General features: G+C 35.4%; 1 protein-coding gene across 1 annotated transcript; it reads left to right on the top strand.

The window, feature by feature from the left end:
- Positions 1-290: 290 nt before the first annotated feature.
- LOC100370924 (mitochondrial import inner membrane translocase subunit TIM44-like) lies at positions 291-14,971 on the top strand. Its single transcript, XM_002740421.4, has 15 exons — positions 291-399; positions 2,332-2,436; positions 3,384-3,479; positions 3,930-4,007; positions 7,106-7,186; positions 8,262-8,411; positions 8,941-9,010; positions 9,194-9,263; positions 9,576-9,661; positions 10,478-10,570; positions 11,222-11,346; positions 11,842-11,892; positions 12,308-12,397; positions 14,162-14,272; positions 14,541-14,971. The coding sequence occupies exons 1-15, from the start codon at positions 352-354 to the stop codon at positions 14,658-14,660; spliced, it is 1,374 nt and encodes a 457-aa protein (XP_002740467.1). The 5' UTR covers positions 291-351; the 3' UTR covers positions 14,661-14,971.
- Positions 14,972-19,724: the final 4,753 nt, after the last annotated feature.

The raw sequence follows: 19,724 nt of genomic DNA, 5'->3' as shown, positions 1-19,724 counted from the left end.
TGCCTATAATTAGAATATCGAAACTGGGTGACACAAAAACTGAAATCAGCATCTGAAATCATCTTCTGCTGCCGCTTTTAAGTTGTTGTTTAACCAAATCCTTATTATCATTTATATACCAAAAATAGGAATGTCAAACTTTCTTTACGGTGATAATAAAGTATTCTAATGAAACTTGTGTTTGTTAGCTGTGAATGTTTGTGTCGCTGGCCAATTGACGGTTTTAGCGAAACCATGCGGTTCGGGCGATGCCCTTTGATCGTTATGGGAAAACTTCTGCACATGCGCTTCGTCACGTTGTTTGGGAAGGTCACATGCGGTCACTCCCATGATCCTCGGCAGATTTTAAAGATGGCGGCTTCCAGGTTGACGGGATGGCGAAATCTCGCTGTTCGGCAGGTAAAACAAATCATACTCAATAGATTTGTAAAATTATTTTGAATATCTAAGTGGCGGCGTGTGTCGTGGCGTCACGTGATTTCACTAGTTCTCATAGATGATTATGTCTAGCTGTAAATGTTACGACTGAATGACATGTGTGCACGTTTTGGCATGACGCCGACTGACCACGAATTACATCAGCGTGCAGTTCAATTTTAGTTGTTTGTTGACTCGATTATTCTTTACGTTATCGTGAATTTCACGAATACTGAAGTTTAACCACAGCAAATACCAGTAATTTCGTATCAGGATGCTACTGAAGCACAGGGGCCTGACGATCTATTCGTCTCAATGCATGGACGTCTATGGGACCGAGCTATGTCCCGGTACAGGACCTTGTCCTTGCTCAAAATAATAGAAATTATAGAATTTTAGAACAGTTTAGTAATGCAAAGCAAGCATATGTTATTAAATTTAATCATCACGCTCCGAAACCACGAAAATCACTAATACTTGTTTCCAGCCGATCAGCTTGCACTATATACTTGCACAAGGGAGGAAACAAAATGTGCACACATTTTTCTAGCAGCCGAAAATCACACCTCAAAATACAAAATACCTTGTCCAAACCAGTTACGAGTGCTTATAAGACACTGAACTATCGCAAAATGTTGTCCGATTACATATAAATCATATATTTTTCCAGATTTTACGCATTTATGACGAAATTTCACAATTTCTATTCTCTGTGATACCAGCTTTCAGGTTGTGTCAATCTGCGCATGCGTGCACGCCCTCAACAGCAATTTCACAACAGCGGACTCGGCGTCTCATTGCTTTGAACTTGACTTTAGTCTTGAGTACAGTCCTGTAGGTTAGCCTACTTTCACTGATCATTCGGCCCCCACAGTCCTGAGAAGTCGTATAGACCGGCGATTCGACACAATGTGAAGGGCTGCATCGGGCTATTTAAGAGGCATTCTGCTTTCCAGCTAAAAAAATAAGCAGGTCGACACGTCTAATTATCCTAAATATCTTAACTGGAAGCAAAATTACAGAAGATTTCCCACTAGGGTCGATAAAATCGACATTTTCCAACGTCAACAGAAAATATACGCCGCCATCTTGTTATTGACGTATTTATAAACAAAACGTTGTTTCATTGCATAAAAATAGCTTTAGTCAACATTCCGGTGCTGTAGGTTCATTTTTCTGCCACAGGAAAGGTATTTATGATTGCTAGATTGGTCAATAGACGTTTTGGCTGATTACAATCATGAAAACTGTAGAAAGGCTCTCCGCCATAAATTTGTAGGCAGGTGTCAAATCGCCGGTCTATGCGACTTCTCAGGACTGTGGGGGCCGAATGATCAGCGGAAGAAGGCCAACCTACAGTACTGTACTCAGGGCTAAACTTGACTTCTGCTTGGGTTTATTGCTTAGCCATGATTTTGTTGCTCCAGGGTCATATTTTGACGATCGCGATATTAAAGGCCGGTAGTCGTCGCCCTGCGCATGTGCGACATTGGTGTTGATAAACATTGATTTTCCCACAATCCAACGCACTCATCTAATGCAAATCACAAGTATGAGGTTTGACCTGGGCGCAACTTGCACTAATTACTGCCAGTGAGTCCTTCCAATCACCTAAAAAAATACCTAATTAGAGCTTGGTGATATCTCAATTTGTACTAGTTGATCTGCGCAACAGTCAAAGTGTCCATCTTTGTTTATATGAGACCCATATATCTTGTGCATGCTACTACCGCCCCCTTTAAGTGGACTTTTCGCCACGGATACAATCATGTCGCAGAATAGTAAAAACTTAGTGATTAGTGTATTTCATATGGACTACCCGGTAAAACTGCTCGGAAATCAAAGATACCATGGCAATTTAGTTCAAGAAAATTACTTCTGTGCTGACTGTAAATTTTTTTATGTCATTTATAGTGTGTATGTAATGATAGACGAATACTGTGTCATCGACCTGCATCAGGTCATGTACTGATAGTGAAACAACATTCTCATGATCCTTTGGACTTCAGGCTACAACAAGTAAGTACACATGTCTGTGATGTTCTAAGACATGCAGTCACTTCACAACTGAAAAATATATAATAATAAAGTTCATTGATATATATATATAGACCACCAACTCATCGCAACATTGACATAACTATCAATCAATATAAAAATATGACCAACAGTTTCATGCAATGCGCCTTTCCTTAGCCTAGAAATCATGTCAGTAAAACTTGATAGGTTACCTATTTCATTTTGGACCATGCTTGTCTAAAGATTCACCCATTTATAGTTACATTATTCTCAAGTAGCTCAGCAGGGCAAAATAATATTCCTGTGGTACTGGCACCATCGGCATTCAAAAAGAAAATGAAACTCTTCCTTAATATTACGGGACTTGTGCAATACACAAGTTCTTTCAAGGCGATTCAAATTATCAGGTATGTTTGCATCCAGTTTCAATTGTGTCACAGGACATTCATGGAAACACTGATGGATGATATCTAGACATGATCGATTGAAACATTCCATTTCTTACATGAAAGTATGAAAAAAAAATTTTCAAATAAAGTCATTGTTTCCATTACCAACCTTTTCTCTATCATGGTAGGTACAATGTACAACAGTAATGTCCAGCTTATGCATATACAACATGTGCTCATAATTTGTCACAACCTGCTTGGGGAATCGATTATTTCTTTCCAATCACTTATATACCATATTTCATTCAAAATGGTATTCAGTGTTTATACTACTATATTTGTTCTATTAGAAAGCAGCACATATAAAACAAAAAAATGCATTTGTTGTATACTATATCAATGAAATATCACTTATTTTGACCACAGAAACACCTCTAAATGTTATTAGTAATATTAGATGCAGTACTTACCAAAATGACATAGGTGGTGTGTCTATGCATTTGCTTAGTAAGTGACGATTGTACGTACCAACATTATTTTGCATATTTATTTCTACAGGTTCAGTTTTATTCAAATCAACCAGCCAGAAAAAGCTTTTTAGCTGAATTTATTGAAAATGTCAAACAAGAATTTGCAAAAAATAAAGAAATGAAAGTAAGTTTATTTTTCTAATCGTATGCCAACTACAGTAAACTTTAAAATTCTCATGATTTCATAGTGACCTGTTCCCTGTCTTGTGGAATCTGGTGAAATGTTCACTGTTGCTCCCTGTCTTACTACTGCGGCATCTAGCGTTTAATCACCACTGCAGCATGTTAGCTAGCAGACTTGCTAGTCAAGTACTTGACTGTGGCACCAACAAGATTTTTGTCAGGTTGTGTACTAAGAAAATAGACCAGTGTGACAAAAACTTGTAATATTTGTAGGCCATTTTATTTTGTCGTGTCAGTTACATAAAATTTTGGTGACAGAAATTATAGTGTTCATGGTTAATGCTCCCAATGAAATGTTCACTGCTTCAAATTTGAAAAAAATTCATGTAAAATGAAGTTGTTTGTAGTTCTTTCTTACCAATGGTATTAATCTTTCATTCTTGATACTCAGGATAGTATAAAGAAATTCAGAGAAGAAGCCGACAAACTTGAAAAATCAGATGCCCTTCAAAAAGCCAGACAAAAATATGTAAGTCATAATTCCAGAAATTTGCTCATGTACAGCTTCCTGTAATATTAGTGAATTTGATGTTGCAGAGGTATTCACTAGGTTTTAATTCACCTAATTATGGAGAAAATATTATGTTTTATTGTTAAAATTGAATGTTAACCCAGCGAATAATTAAGCGTTATACAGTAGTAATAGACATTTAGTTTAAACAAATGTCTCAAGTATTGTGATATCAATGTGTTTTATTGGTCGTAATTGAAATGGATTTCATGGATTTGTTTCAAAGCACATAATGGGAGCCTTGGCATTTACCCTGTCTCAGTGTATGTGTGTACCCTATAGCGTGTTCCACAGATATCTCAAGAACCGTTGGTCAGATTTCAATGAAACTTGGCACATAGGTGCTTTGGAAGAATGCGCAGACCTGTTTAGTTTCGAGTAAAAATCTGTGCATTTTAATTACCTAATTTGCATAAGAATTAGTACATTTGTTCAACTTTTCCACTGATATCTCAAGTACTAATCATCTTATTTCAATACAACTTGTTACATTGATGCTCCTGAACAATGCACAGACCTGATCAGTTTTGGGTTAAAATCTGTGCATACTAACAGTTTTTAGCTTTTCCATTGATATCTTATTTCAATGAATCTTAATACATGTACATAAATGATTTAAGACAATGTGACGACCTAATTAGTTTTGCATAATAATTTAATTTTCAGCTTTTCCACCAATTTTTCTTTTTTAAATAATCATCACTTTCTAATGAAACTTAGTACATAGGTACCCAGTCACTATGCACAGACTTGATTAGTTTTGAGTTAAATACCTACATGTAATTTGTATAATAATTTTCCACCTATATCTCAAAAACCAGTGTTCTCCTCAAGGGGTTTTAGGCGGGCGGTCCGCCCATCAAGTTTTACGGCCGCCCAGTAACGTACATCCAGCTGAAATTATTTTTTAAAAGCTTGCATTGTTCTTCCCAAGCCTAAACAAAAGAGTAGTTGCCCAACCCTTTATTTTGCTATTGTTTCAAGAGTCCAAGCATAAACAATGTCCATTGGAAGTCTGCAAGCAGTTATCAAGTGTATTCATGGCAATGTGTCAATCGCTTGAATTCATTGTCGCCCGACATTGTTGCCACTTAATGCTCACGATACGCAACTACAGTGGTTTCAATTTACAGCTGTATTTTTAATAATCGTCTTCCGATCACGAAAGAAAGAAGTAAATACGAACGAAATGTATATGCACAGAAAATAAACAAATATATTAGCAGATTGCATGTAAACTCGAACAAAAATTTAAATTCTAGCCGTATTTACAACGTTCGCTCAATTTTCATTGTGAAAACAGCATGGAGAAGGCAAACTGATGACCTTTTGGCCTACCCCATTCAACGACCGTCTGCTACCCACCGCTGTTGGCGCTGTAACGATTTAGTATCTAAGTTGCATAAGGGAACAGCGCATTCTGGGTGTTCGTGTACTGAATTCGGAAAGCGGTAATAAACATCAAACATGGCTGCTGGATTGGTTTACCGCGAGTATTTGTAATTGAATAATATTTTAGTTATCTTTTCCACATACTTTTTTCAATTTATCTATTTTTTACGTCTAATCTTTCAAGAACATATCAGATTCTTTTATTTTGCCGATTGTTAGCATTTTTTTCTTGAATTCCAAAACAATGTGTGAAAACGCAACGTATCGTGGCTGTACATGCGTAAATGCATCTTACCGTCCGTCGGCACGGGTGAGTACTGATGCCACAAATAAAAATGTTATGGATTTTGTTTTGACAAATTGTCCGTTTTGGCTTCGTGGGCAAATCATCTCGTATATTTTCTACATTATAACTCAATTATGTTTTGTACTTGCTCTTGGTTACTCGAATTGCATTTCATGAACGCAGAATAATTTGCGAACGCATAAATCACCGATTTCAAACTTTTTGCATTTCGTAAATATTGATAGTGACCAATTTGTTTGTATTTCAAAAAATTGTAACATGTTCCAATTAAATTAAATTAAAAAGAGAATAGTAAATAACTTAGTGTGTATTGCAGTTCATGTCATAAATGCGAAAATGCTGTATGTAAATGATATGCAAATTAATATGCAAATTTATGCTAATTAGACTGCCCACCAGATAATTTGGATTGTGGAGAACACTGAAAACTAAATATTGCATTTCAATAATGAATTGCCTGTGGACAATGCTGAAGAACTGATTTAGTTTTGGATTGAAATTCAAGCATACTAATTACAAATGTATCTAATTTTCATAATATCCATAATCCTTAAGGCCAGACTTTTTTTATTCCTTGTTTCTTGAGTTTTTCTAAGGCAATTTTTTTGAGGAGGGCGAAAAAAAAAAAAAAATAATAATTTTTCCTATTAGATTTGTGTGATTCTCAAAGAATTGCAAATGCTATCATTGATCGGAGAGAAGAAATGAAATAACAAGTTTTTTCATGTATAACCTTGTTTCTCATCTGCGCGAGACTTCAGTACTTTGATCATGATACCACGAAAATGCAACTTGGGTTTGTTATGCGGCTGGCAAAAAAAAATGAAGATAAAAATAAGTTTTTTTTAGCAATTTTTTGCACTTACAAGTCGGCGGGCGTGAGAAATTACGCTGAAATAAAATTTTATTTTTATAAAATAAAATAAAATTTTATTTTTATTTCATTTTCGGCTCCTGTTAATTCGGCGGGTTCGCGAAACAAGGGATAATAAAAGTCTGGCCTAACATTGCATTGAAATTTGGTACATATATGCTCTTGGGTAATCCAAAGACATGGAAAAACCATGCATATTGAATGCATGGTTAAATGAGACTGCAAATCATCAAATGTACAATTAAATTTTTTTCCAATACAGTGGATCACATTGTTTTTATGTTGTGCATCACTGTATTTGCTCTATTATAAACAAAAAATCACATCATCACATTACTCGATCATTCAATTATTACTTATTTTGACCATAGAAACACCTAATGTAATTTACATTATGCATACACTACTAATATAGTAAATATGGCATGCAGATTCCATTCAGTATACTAACTGTGTTAAACTGTGTGTAAATTTTAATTTTAGAGTACACTAGAATCTGATGCAGCAGTCGGTTCAACCCAGTTAAAGAAGAAGTTGGATGAAATTGGTAGAAAAGTGTCAGAGGTAAGATTCACTGAATGTGTTTTGTTCTCAACAAATTCTGGAGCTATTTGTAACAACAATACACATTTGCTAACAAACTAATAATCACAGAAATTTGGCCAATCTGATATATTTTTTGTTAGATCTGCAACAAAGATACTCATTGCTAATGAAATAATACTATACTAGTTCGACTTATCATGTGTTTTGGTGCGGTGGCGCTTACCAGAACAAATGACAATTTTAGTTCGCCATCAGACAGATTGAGATGAATAGTAAATTTGGGGGGGGGGGGGGGTTAAATTGCGAAATTAGTTGCGTTGTCATTGATTTCAACATTTTACAATGAAGAAGCAGAAATTGTCACAATACGCACATTATTACAATTATTAATTACGTACTACTAGAATGTAAGAGGTTTAAATTATTAGTTAGTATGTTAGAACACAGTCAAAGTCAAAGTTGTCATTGTCTCCATTTCTCCTTCTCTTTCTCAATGAAAAGCACTTTCCGCCATGATGTTTTCACGCACAATTTGACCTGCAACATTGTCCTTTGACCTGATAGGTCAAGTCCATTATTAACCAATCAGAATGCTGCATTGTACCAACGCAATTCTCCCAGAATTCCCAAAAGCACTCTGGTAATTAAAAAAAAAGAAAAATAAATATAAAAAAATATAGAATATAGTATTTATCGTCTTTCACAGTTGTTAACAGGTCATTGTCAAAGCATGGTTTATGCATAGTTCCTGTAGAGTGCGCATTCATAAACAAATCATGGCGGTCGTTATCCACGCTGTATTATATAAATTTGATTACAAGTATTTAGAAAAATCAAACATTGATGAAAGAACAGTTTTTAGACGGTCAAATTTGGGGCATTTTGGAGGGGATAGCCTAGGTGCTTGGTAATTTTAACTACCGGTAATCAGCTATTCTTTGTTAAATCTGTAACAAGATTGGCTAATGAACTGCTAATCCCCAAATTTTGATGAATCAAATCAAAGAATCAAGTACAAAGTATTGTTCTGAAGCGCTGTATCAGTTACTCAAGACATAACCTTGACTTGTATATGATTGTTTAAAATCTGCAGCAATTGGAGGAAGTTCGGAAATCTGACTGGGCTAAAAAAGGTATGAATATAACTGAAGATCTTGGTAAAACGGCCAAAGATGCAGCCGAGTCTGTCGGCAAACAAGGCGAACAGATTGGTAAATCCAGTGCATTCAAAGCTTTCTCACAGGTAAGATTACTGTATTCTTTTCACCTTTATAATTAAATGAAATATTCACTGCTACTAGACAGACCCTCAGTAAGAACAGAACACCTATACTCGGGCATTACCTTTTGAAGATATCATCACAATAAAGCATTTATGCCATTCTGGAACTGGCCTTGGTATGGATGGATTTCATTCACACTTGGCACATGTATTCAACATTATGGTACCTTGATGGACGTCATTTGGGTGTCCAGATCAGATTCATAATGGCCAATTGGTAGCCATTTTGTTATAAATGAATGCTGTTCTGAAGCAATATTTTTGACATGCCAAAGCTGTTAATATTCAAACTTTATATATTTATTAAATTTGATTATTAAACTCACAGGGAAATGCAATTCGTTGTTTGAATGGGTATATATAATTTGTCCATTAACAAAGACATTTTAGAAAAAATACATAAATATTGATGTGAATATGAAGCGCCAATTTTGAGTGAGATAAACTACGAGTTAAGCGCAACATATATTTAGTGTCTTTCTGTTTGCAGAGTGTCAAATCTGTGAAAGAAGAGTTAGATGAAGCAACAACAGCGAGGGCACAACCATATAAAGCTCCAGGTACATATTTATTTATATTGATTACATGTGTTCTTAAAAGCTAATTGTTATCACACTGGCTGGTCAGTTGCATACTCTTTTCTGGTTTATATATTTTGCATATGATATTGTTAATATAGCAACTGATAAACCTTAGAAAATAAATGTGATAACACAATTAATTCTTAATTAACTTTTTCACAGAGAAGCTGCGGAAAAGATCAGATAGGTCATTTCAACCTGATCTTAAAGACAAGCCAGTAGAAGCCAATGAGTAAGTTCACAGCCCATGGATGGCTTTAATGTTATTTTTATTTCACTCCTTTGATATTTTTGCATGCAACTCCATGGGAAATCAATGAAATAAAATATGCACAATTCATCAAAGTACTGAAAGTTGTAATAAAATAATCCATTATACCCAGTATATAATTAAGCTGATGACCAGTACTGGAGTGCTACAATAACACTGCTGTATTTTTACCTCCAATGCTTGATAAATATCCCATGACTTTCATCGAAATTATGCAAACTCTTCACACATGCATGATAGTGTTTCAATCTATATTTGTGTTCTTCCCTTCAGGGATGCAACAGGAATGGTTCTTCATAAAGATTCTAAATGGTTTCAACAGTGGCAAAACTTTAAAGACAATAATCAAGTTGTTAACAGTAAGCTCGTCTATTTGTTTTGACCCACACCAACACACTGCCGAAGTTATATTCAGGGTGGATGACAATCTGTAGAATGCAGTAATTTACAGACCAAATCATTGTGTGAGTTTGTTCACATTTGAGCAATCCGTTGTCATGTTTCATTGGTTTAAAAAACTTGTTTATGGAAAAAAAAAATGAAAACCTGTGTCTGAGGACGCAATTGCGATTGATTGTCTGCAGTGACTGGTTGGCAATAAATAGTAGTCGGTTGCCCCCGGTGATACAAGATTTTAGTTGCTGCGGTTATTAAATATGCAATACTGTATTTCCTCTATTACTTGTGCATCTCTTTAAAAAACGTGCTCTTAAACCAAAAATTGTGTTTATTCTGGATCATTAAAGTATGACTTGACTGTTGACATGTCTGTTTACTGTCAAATTCACAAAGTTCAATTACCCACCATAGACTCAGGTCAGTCAAAATGACTATTTTGAACTGTAGGCATTAATCAGCAATTCTGCCAATCTATGGTGGGTATGAACTATGTGAATAGGCGGGTTCGGAGAACCCTCTGCCTAAGTTGACATGACTATGGTTTACGCAAGTGTATGCGCTACTAATAGAGCAAATATGGTATGTATTCTGTTTAATGAAACAATGTTTGGACAATTTGGTAGTAGTAGATCATGCGCTCGAACTGATCGATGCTCACCATTTTTAGTCAAACATGCCCATTATGCTTGACTCAAATGTGAACAAATTACAGGACATACTTTCAACCAAGCTCACCACATTTGTATTCTAACAAATAACTTCTTTGTTTTCAACAGAAATCTTTGATTTAAAGATGAAGTATGATGAGAGCGATAACGCTGTCATAAGAGCATCTCGGGTTGTAACAGATAAAGTTAGTCAACTTTTAGGTAAGTTGATAGACTCAGGGTTTCACTACAAACTAGTGAAAGAACTTAGTGGTGAATGAAACACCATATGCTGAAAATTAGTGACATTATCATTGCTATTCACTTGATAAAATGCAGTACAAAGTGTCAGTGAGAGCAAAAGCAAATATCCATCCATTGAATTATCTCGTGACCTTGTATACCTTAAGATATTGTACAGAAAAGCATGACCTCAGCAAATAAGTGGCATTGAATTTATATTAATATCCTGAAAATAGTTCTAATGTATTTGTTAAAAATGTGGCAAGTGCACCTTGATAAATGTTCGCTTGCTTATTTCTAATTAAGGGGGTAGAAATAATAAAATTATCATCTTTATTTGAACATGTACAATATCACTTAGTTACAAATAATGCATTCATTATCCAGTCAATCACAGATGAAATATTATAATAGTTGAAACTTCAGTAAAGAGTATGCCTGGATTTGGCTTCTACAACAATTATGTGTTAAGTGTCCATCTGACCATCACATCGTTGTATTTGAATGTGATGTCAAATATTACCTACATTACCGTAGATTAAAAAAATTATTGTATTTTGTGGTGATACTTGATACCAGATGGTATATATGAAGTGTATCAGAGCTGAATAATTTTGCTTTTCATTACAGGTGGTGTGTTTACCAAAACAGAAATGTCTGAAGTCCTGACAGAGATTATTAAAATAGATCCACATTTTTCCAAAGATAAATTTTTAAGGCAATGTGAGAGTGAAATTATTCCAAATATTCTTGAGGTAAGTGTGTATAGATATGTTTATTTCAATGTACATATACTGTAAAAAACTGTATTTTAGATGGAATTAATTTTCGCTGAATAGACTTTTTGGGTGTTTTGTATGGATTTTATTTTCACTGTTTTTTGACAAGTTGAATGTAAAATACAGGTAAAAAGGTATATTCACTGGATTTTATTTTCACTGAATCATTCTAGCAACGAAAATAACGAAAATTAATTCCAAGAGAAAATAAAGTTTTTTACAGTATCCTGAGAAGGAGACCCTAACATTATTTGATAACCTGTAAGCAGTCATATTTCCCATTCTTAAAGGTGAAAACCATGATGTGTACAAGGTTGATGTAGTTGTTTTATGTTTTGCCCTTTCACATTTTTATAGTGTCAGCCCCCCATTATGTAAAAAGAAATGACATGCGTGAGTGAGGAAATGTTTGTTTTCTGAACTGAACAAAAACAGCTCTAATACAAATTTTTCATATTGACTATTCTTCAGGCTATGATTAGAGGTGATCTAGATGTTTTAAAAGATTGGTGTTATGAAGCAGTAAGTATATGGGAACATTTTAAAAATGTCATGTGTACCATGTCAACTATTCATATAAAATAAATTGTTTATTGGCATGAAATTCCAACACACACTGTATGAGGACTGTGGTGAATTTGAATTCTCAAATTTTAATGCTGTGCTGACAAATTTTATTGAGTGCATACATTTTTATATTCAGTTCACGGTAGCCTCAAGCCCATCACTTACCATGTCCATGGCCATTTCTCTGAGCATACCTGAGTTAAATGAGTAGTTGGGATTTACATGTATATAAATCACTGTTCTGCCAACTGTGGTGTGTTCTGTAGGATATTATACCTATAATTTCACTGAGATTTCTTGCCACCAGATATGCATTAATTGTTGCAGTGTATCATCTTGAGTGTTAATAATTTGGGTCTATTGTTTGCAGCCGTTCAATGCCATAGCTGTACCAGTGAGGCAAGCTATTGCATTGGGATACAAGTTTGATTCCAAAGTATTGGACATTGATTATTTGGAAGTATGTAAACAGATATTTAAATATGTAGATTAGCTCTTTCAGTTTATTAGTCCCCGTTCGGACGCAGTCCGAAAACGGGGACTTATGTTTTGCCCTGTGTGCGTCCGTCCGTCCGTCCGTCCGTCCGTCCGTGATCACCTGTATCTCGAACATGCATGGACCGATTAAGTTCAAACTTCACTCATACATCACACATTATATGGGACATATGCACATGCATTTTTTTCATGATCCGATTAACGATAGCCGAATAGCGGCCATTTTAAGGCCGAAAATGCATCAAAATCGCACATTTTCACCATTCCGGACCCGGATCTCAGTTATGCATGGACGGATTTTGTTCAAATTTGGTACATACATTAAACATAATAGGACCTTGATGCACGTCATTTTTTTTTTGGATCGGGTTCGACTGGCGGCCATTTTGTTTTAAAGAATTCAGTTCTGGATCCGTATCTGAGACATGCTTGGATTGATCGAGTTCAAACTTCACACACACAAGGTACATCATGTCACAAATATGTATGTGCATTTGTTTCATGATCTCATTAACGATAGCCAAATGGCGGCCGCTTTAAGGCCGAAAATGCATTGAAATCGCACATTTTCACCATTCCGAACCCAGATCTCAGTTATGCATGGACGGATTTCATTCAAATTTGGTACATACATTAAACATAATAGGACCTTGATGCACGTCATTTTTTTTTTCGGATCAAGTCCGAAATAGCCGAATGGCGGCCATTTTGTTTGAAAGAATTCAGTTCTGGATCCATATCCGAGACATGTCTGAATTGATCAAGTTCAAACTTCACACACACAAGGTACATCATGTCACAAATATGTATGTGCATTTGTTTCATGATCTCATTAACGATAGCCAAATGGGGGCCGCTTTAAGGCCGAAAATGCATTGAAATCGCACATTTTCACCATTCCGGACCCGTATCTCAGTTATGCATGGATGGATTTTGTTCAAATTTGGTACATACATTAAACATAATAGGACCTTGATGCACGTCTTTTTTTTTCCCGGATCAAGTTCGAAATGGCCGACTGGCGGCCATTTTGTTAAAGAATTCAGTTCTGGATCCGTATCAAAGACATGTCTGGATTGATCAAGTTCAAACTTCACACACACATGGTACATCATTTCACAAATAGATATGTGCATTTGTTTCATGATCTGCTTAACAATAGCGGAATGATGGCCATTTTAAGGCCGAAAATGCATCAAAATCACGTATTTTCACAATTCCAGAACCGGATCTCAGTCATGCATGGATGGATTTTGTTCAGATTTAGCACAATGTGTTGTACATATGCAGGTGCATTTCGGTCATGATCTGCTTTGAATGTATATGTCACTCAAATATGAACGGAGCGGGGACGTGTCATTGACAATGACTTGTTTGTCAGCTATTGTTAATTTTCAACTTATCTCTTCTATTGTCAATCCTTGCTCTTCATCTTTAACCATTGAAGCACTGTCAATTGTTTTCACCTATGACTTATCTCGATCGCATTTGACTCATCACTTTTCTTGTCAGTCCTTACCATTCTCCCTTGATCCATAAGTACCATACTTCTATTGTCAGCCACTCTTTACAAATAACTGCTTCTATTGAAAGCCATTACAATCATCTTTTTACCAATTCATTGTGTGTCATTCATTTATACTGTATTCAAAATAATAATAGATGAATATGCAAAACAAACATGAAAATAGTTATTATAATACAATGTTTTTATTTTTTCATTCAGCTTGTCATGGGGAAAATGATGGAGCAAGGTCCAGTACTTATAATAAGTTTTCAAACACAACAGATACAAGTTGTGAGAAATGCCAAGCATGAAATAGTTGAGGGAGATGAGGTGAGTTTTTATGGGGTGTACAAGTTGTAGGAAATACCCAGATTGAAGTAGGTGAGCGAGATGAAACAAGTTTGTATTAGAGGGGGGGGGGTTACAAGTTGTGGTCTAACTGAACTGTTGTCATGAGTGATTACCTGCTATCTGGGTTATGACCTTTATTGGTTTGGACTGGTGATCTGAGTGATGACCTATAGTGGCGTCTGTATGCATGTTTTTTTCGCTGATGTTGTCAATTAATTATATTTTCTGAACATATATTTTCTTGTAGGATAAAGTTGTTAGAGTACAGTATGTGTGGGTACTATGCCGAGATCAAGAAGAACTAAACCCTGATGCTGCTTGGAAATTGCTGGATTTATCTGCCCAAACCGCACAACAGTGGGTGTAGAATGGAAGTCATTGCATATACAAAAACTTTTGGCTTTCGTTATTTTTTGGGTTGCTACTACAGAGTGTTATTATAGTGATGACAGACATGCATTCTGATGCACCATGACAAGTAGCTGGTTGTATTGGAAGGTCTCATTGGCCAACACAAACATGCTTAAACAAATGTCAATTGGGCGAACTGTGACACACATCACAAAATATACGGACTATATTAATTGGTAGTTGGACACGCTCTAGTCTAATTTCCTCCAACCATCTTGTTTTGATAAGTCGTGTACATTGTATAGTTCAATAAGTTTATTTTATCGAGTATACCGGTATGTAATCTTATGTTAGATGATTATCAATTATTTTTAAAAAAATTGCTACCCATCTTGGAGATCAACTGTTACCTTTGTAACTCTTGATAAATATAAGCATGTAGCATTTCATGTAATTTATATAAAAGGTAATAAAGGATTTGATAGGATACACACTAGTATACAAGTTTTCTTTTACAATTTCTGTATTCGCAGCCATTGTTGACTACTGTATTAAGGGGTTAACTATTCACTGCGTTTTAATTTTGCTTACCGGTATTTCGCTGACTGGAAAATGTGCTAAATTAAAACCCAGTGAATATGTAAAATTGAGCATAAAACCCCACTGAATATGCCTGAAATGGTAAATCAGCGAAATTTAACGCAGTGAAAATTAGTCATTTAACAGTAATTTGCTTTTCAAACCTTTTGGTCCCCGGCAATGATTTGCCACAGATGATTTTACCTTCATCAATGTGAAAACAAGTGAAGCAAATGGTCAGCAATGATGAGCGGATATGAGCGTATTGTGGTTGCGTAACAATTCTGTGACATAAAAATGGCTACTATCGATTGTCGTCATTCTGCATATAGCAAATCTCTCAAACGGTAATTTTCATTGACAATTTCAACAAAAACATCTAGGATGCAACTTTTACGACAGTGTATGAAAGGGTTGAAACTACGCACCAAAATCCAGTAATTTTGTCATTTAGAAACAGTTTCTTCAGATGTTTATATGGGTGGGTAGATTTGATGCCCGGACCAGAGTCATGAACTTGACTTTTTTGTTTGGTTGAACTATTTATGCTGGTAAAAAACATGGGGGAAAAAAGTCTCCTAGAAACGTAGCATTTTGACCTCTGACCTCTGTCCTCCAAGTAAAATGATTTGGTTTGCAAATGAGCTGAAAGGCATGACATTGTTTTTAAATACAAGTTGAGTAGTATCCCAAACAGGTACCGTCTGCATGCTAAGAATCCCTATCAGATATTCATATGCAATGAATGATAACATTTCATTATGTATTCATTGATTGGCTCACACCTGTGAGTCACAAAAGTCTAGTTAGTAGGAGGGGTAGCACTTGCAAAAAGTGATGAATATTGTAACTCAATCTGGGTGCTACAAATGAGTGAATGAAATTTTCTGTCAGTCATATTGAGATTTTGTAGAGGGCGAAAAATGCAGATTTACAAATTGCATTAACATTTGCAAGACATCCTTCCATTGCAATTGAAATGGACTCCTTATTTGTTAACGTACATTACTGAAGTGATGTCAGACTACCAATCGTGCATCTCACTTGCATCACTTCTGTAGCATGACGTGAATTCAACAACTTTGGTATGTATTATTATTCAGTACGATCCAGTTGGACATTATCCATATTTCAATACAAATCTCTTACCACAAATAGGGATGGGATCAGCCTACAGCTGAAGCGGATTACTCCCATATATTACATACGTATATTGTCTAGCTAAACCAATCCTATTTGTGATAGGAGATTTTACAGTATATTTCTATCACAATGGTTTAGCCAATAGTTGGATATATTGATACAGAATATTTCAAAGTACAAATCGTTCACGTTACTTCCGTCCATAGACATATGTGTTCGAATTGTAGATTACAGTATTCGGTCGCTTGACTTTTAATTGTTGCCGGCGCCGACTTGCCGTACACATTCGTATTTCAATTGAAGACTCAGAATGTTTTTTTTTACGATTTTGTAAATTATTTGTACAACCACGTCTATATGTTTGTCTTTACATGTAAATCAACTTAAGTTAATCAGGTTCAAAGTAACTATTATCACCTGAATTTACATGACATATATATCATCACCTGAATCTAACAATGAACTCTTTCAATTTGAGATACTTTCAGTTGTAGGTCTGCTTTGGTCTCGGGCTCAAATACAATGCAGTCCCCGTTTAGACACAGTCCGGGAACAGGGTCTTATGGATTACTCTCTGGACTTGCCCTGCCCGTTCACATATCTTGAAATACATGTCCATTTGTTTTATGATCAGATTCAAGATGGCTGAATGGCGGACATTTTAATGTCAACAATTCAACAAAATCAAGCATTTCTGCCATTCCAGAACAAGAACATGGTTGTGTACATTAGATATTATTGGACTTTGATTCACATCTTTTTATTTTTCCGGTAGCATTTTACAAGGCGAACTCATGAAAATCGTGTGTGCTTTTTTCAAATCATATTCAAAATGGCCGAATACAAAGGCAAAGCCATGTCACTGGCATGCGTTGACTAACCGCAATCAATCTTTACAACTTCATTATACATCATTTCATTTGTTTCATGTTTTCATTAAACCATGGATGTACATCCATGATTAAACCAATGGAGACCTTGTCATGAGATGATATGTACTCTTTAATACCATCATCAGCACACCAAATCACGCAAAGCAAGATACAGAACTCATTATAACCCCCCCCCCCCCCACTGGCACCACAATGCTATGTATACTGCTAATAATATTTGATGCGTGTAAACCGGACATCCCTACAGTAAATGATGAATTACATATCATCAAGCAACTTGCTTTTATCAAGAGACTTATCTAACAACTTATTTATTTGTAGTTACCCAGCATGCTTTCTCCGTGGTCTTCGTTGCATGTACATGTATTGTATATATGTAGTGACTTGTAAGCAGCGGGAAACTTCTAAACATGACACTTAAATAAATATTTCAACAACACGACTGCACTGTCAGAAAATCATATACTCCAGTGTGTGCTATTGAAGTTAATGATTGCCACATTTTGGAGAATGCTTACAGAAGATATGATTCGCTGCACAAATTATAATAAAAACAAAAGAAATCATAAGAGTTCTCATAAATTATTATATAATACTAGTACCTAATTAGTGCCACATATTGTGCGGTAAGTACAAATCAACCATTCAGCTGCCAAAATATGTGTTGGGAGGCTGTTTTAATAAGTATACTACAACTTGTGTGGTAAAGATGGCTGGTCTGATGACGTACTAGGACAAATCAACACCATATTGTGGCACCACTAAGTTGTCTATTTATAGACTATACACTGATTTCCTACACGTGACGTACTTTACTTAACACGTACACATAGTTTAGTGACTGCATGCATACTAGACAGATCTAGTTTTCTAATTATTGCCGATCAGACTGGAAAATTCAAGAAAGACTAGTATTCAGTGGACGTGAGCACTGTAAATATCCAAACAATTAAAATATGTTTTCACTATGTTCGCATAGCTAGACCATCCGTCATAAAGTTCAATATGCAATATAGATGAGAACATGCATATATTTTAAAAACTGCTGTTTGGTATTGTGCACCACAATATGTTCTTGTAGTACACATGCGTTTGACGTCTACTGTGGAAATTGATCTTACTCAAACTGTTTCAATCGCGTGACGATATCCAGACGCGCATAAAAAAATCGGAACAATATCTGCAATATGGCGGAGCTTAATGGCAGTCGCGATATTATTCATTTCTCCGCCTGATTTCTTACCAAACAAACGTGTGCTGCAAAAGTGTTAGTTTCCGATGACTCATAATCCTATTTACTCATCACGTAGTATAGAACAATGTGTGTTTCATTCATATTGCATCATTGGCAGTGTGTTTTCTTTTATACTGTTCTTCCTTCCCCTACAATAAAAGGTTGTGTTGACATATTATAAAAAAAAAAAAAAAAAAATGTTTTCCAACACAGAAGTTGCATTTTGTTCAATAACATAACAGTATTGTTTGTTTCCTTAAAAGTAAAACAAACAACAATTGTGACTTGCATAGTGTTTATCAACAATTTTAAATTGTACAACTTTATTTTGGGCTACAGTGATGTCATATACTAGTACATAGTAACTGGGCCACGTACCTGAATGATCGTGTTCACTGCGTACCAATAGCAATAACATAGACGCCGGTAGTCATTAATACAAAATCATGCGATCGATAAGCGTTTTCTCATTTTTGATTTTATTCAACGATTTTTCTCAAATTAGACGACAACCCCTCCAGACACAAAATAATAACTGGCACATATATCATATATTTATAATTCAGTACGTCTAAATACATAACAATAATATATAGACTTATATGAGCTATACAGCTCAGGCTTCTGAAATACCGCAAATATTGCCACCGTGGAACACCCAATAGTAATATGATTGCCTGTCCCACCACGGTGTTTCCGGTAGTGAAATTACGGTTACAGAAAGAGCATAATGGTATAAAAACCACCAGTTTAATTCTCATTCTATTGGCCGAAATGTTTGTCATATAAAAAAAATACTGATTTTATTGAAGTGGGTAATCTTTGTCTAAATTCTCGCAACGCATTGGAAACTTAAATACATTCATATTTTCAATAGTGATTGAATCGTATACATTTAGGCTTTAAATAACTTTTATATGTTTTTTTTTTTTAAATGGTTTGTAAGAAACAGACTTTCTCAAGAATATCTCCAATTTATTTATTAAAGTATCGCAAAAGGAAAAAAAAAACGTTTCCGGTCAAACTAATTTAAGGTCTCGTAAAAAAATTGCTTCTGGTCAAACTTTAAAAAAATTGAAACGATGAGGCGAAAATATTTACGGTACAAACGTTGCATGTTTCATCATTTCGTCAACAGAGGGCGCTGTGAAGTGGCGAAATATCAAAAGCAGATGAAGAAAAAGGTCGGCCCCAGGATCGGCCCGTACTGTTTTTGGTAGTGCGCACGCTG

Source organism: Saccoglossus kowalevskii, chromosome 13, assembly GCF_978046115.1.
Source record: "Saccoglossus kowalevskii chromosome 13, keSacKowa6.1, whole genome shotgun sequence".
NCBI lineage: Eukaryota > Metazoa > Hemichordata > Enteropneusta > Harrimaniidae > Saccoglossus > Saccoglossus kowalevskii.
This window is presented reverse-complemented; position numbering and strand designations above follow the sequence as displayed.

Bases quoted from the DNA above. Each gene is read 5' to 3' on its own strand.
- LOC100370924 (XM_002740421.4), top strand. From the start codon at position 352: ATGGCGGCTTCCAGGTTGACGGGATGGCGAAATCTCGCTGTTCGGCAG. The intron at 9,264-9,575 runs GTAAGTTCACAG...TCTTCCCTTCAG, and splicing joins AAGCCAGTAGAAGCCAATGA to GGATGCAACAGGAATGGTTC. The intron at 11,893-12,307 runs GTAAGTATATGG...TATTGTTTGCAG, and splicing joins AAGATTGGTGTTATGAAGCA to CCGTTCAATGCCATAGCTGT.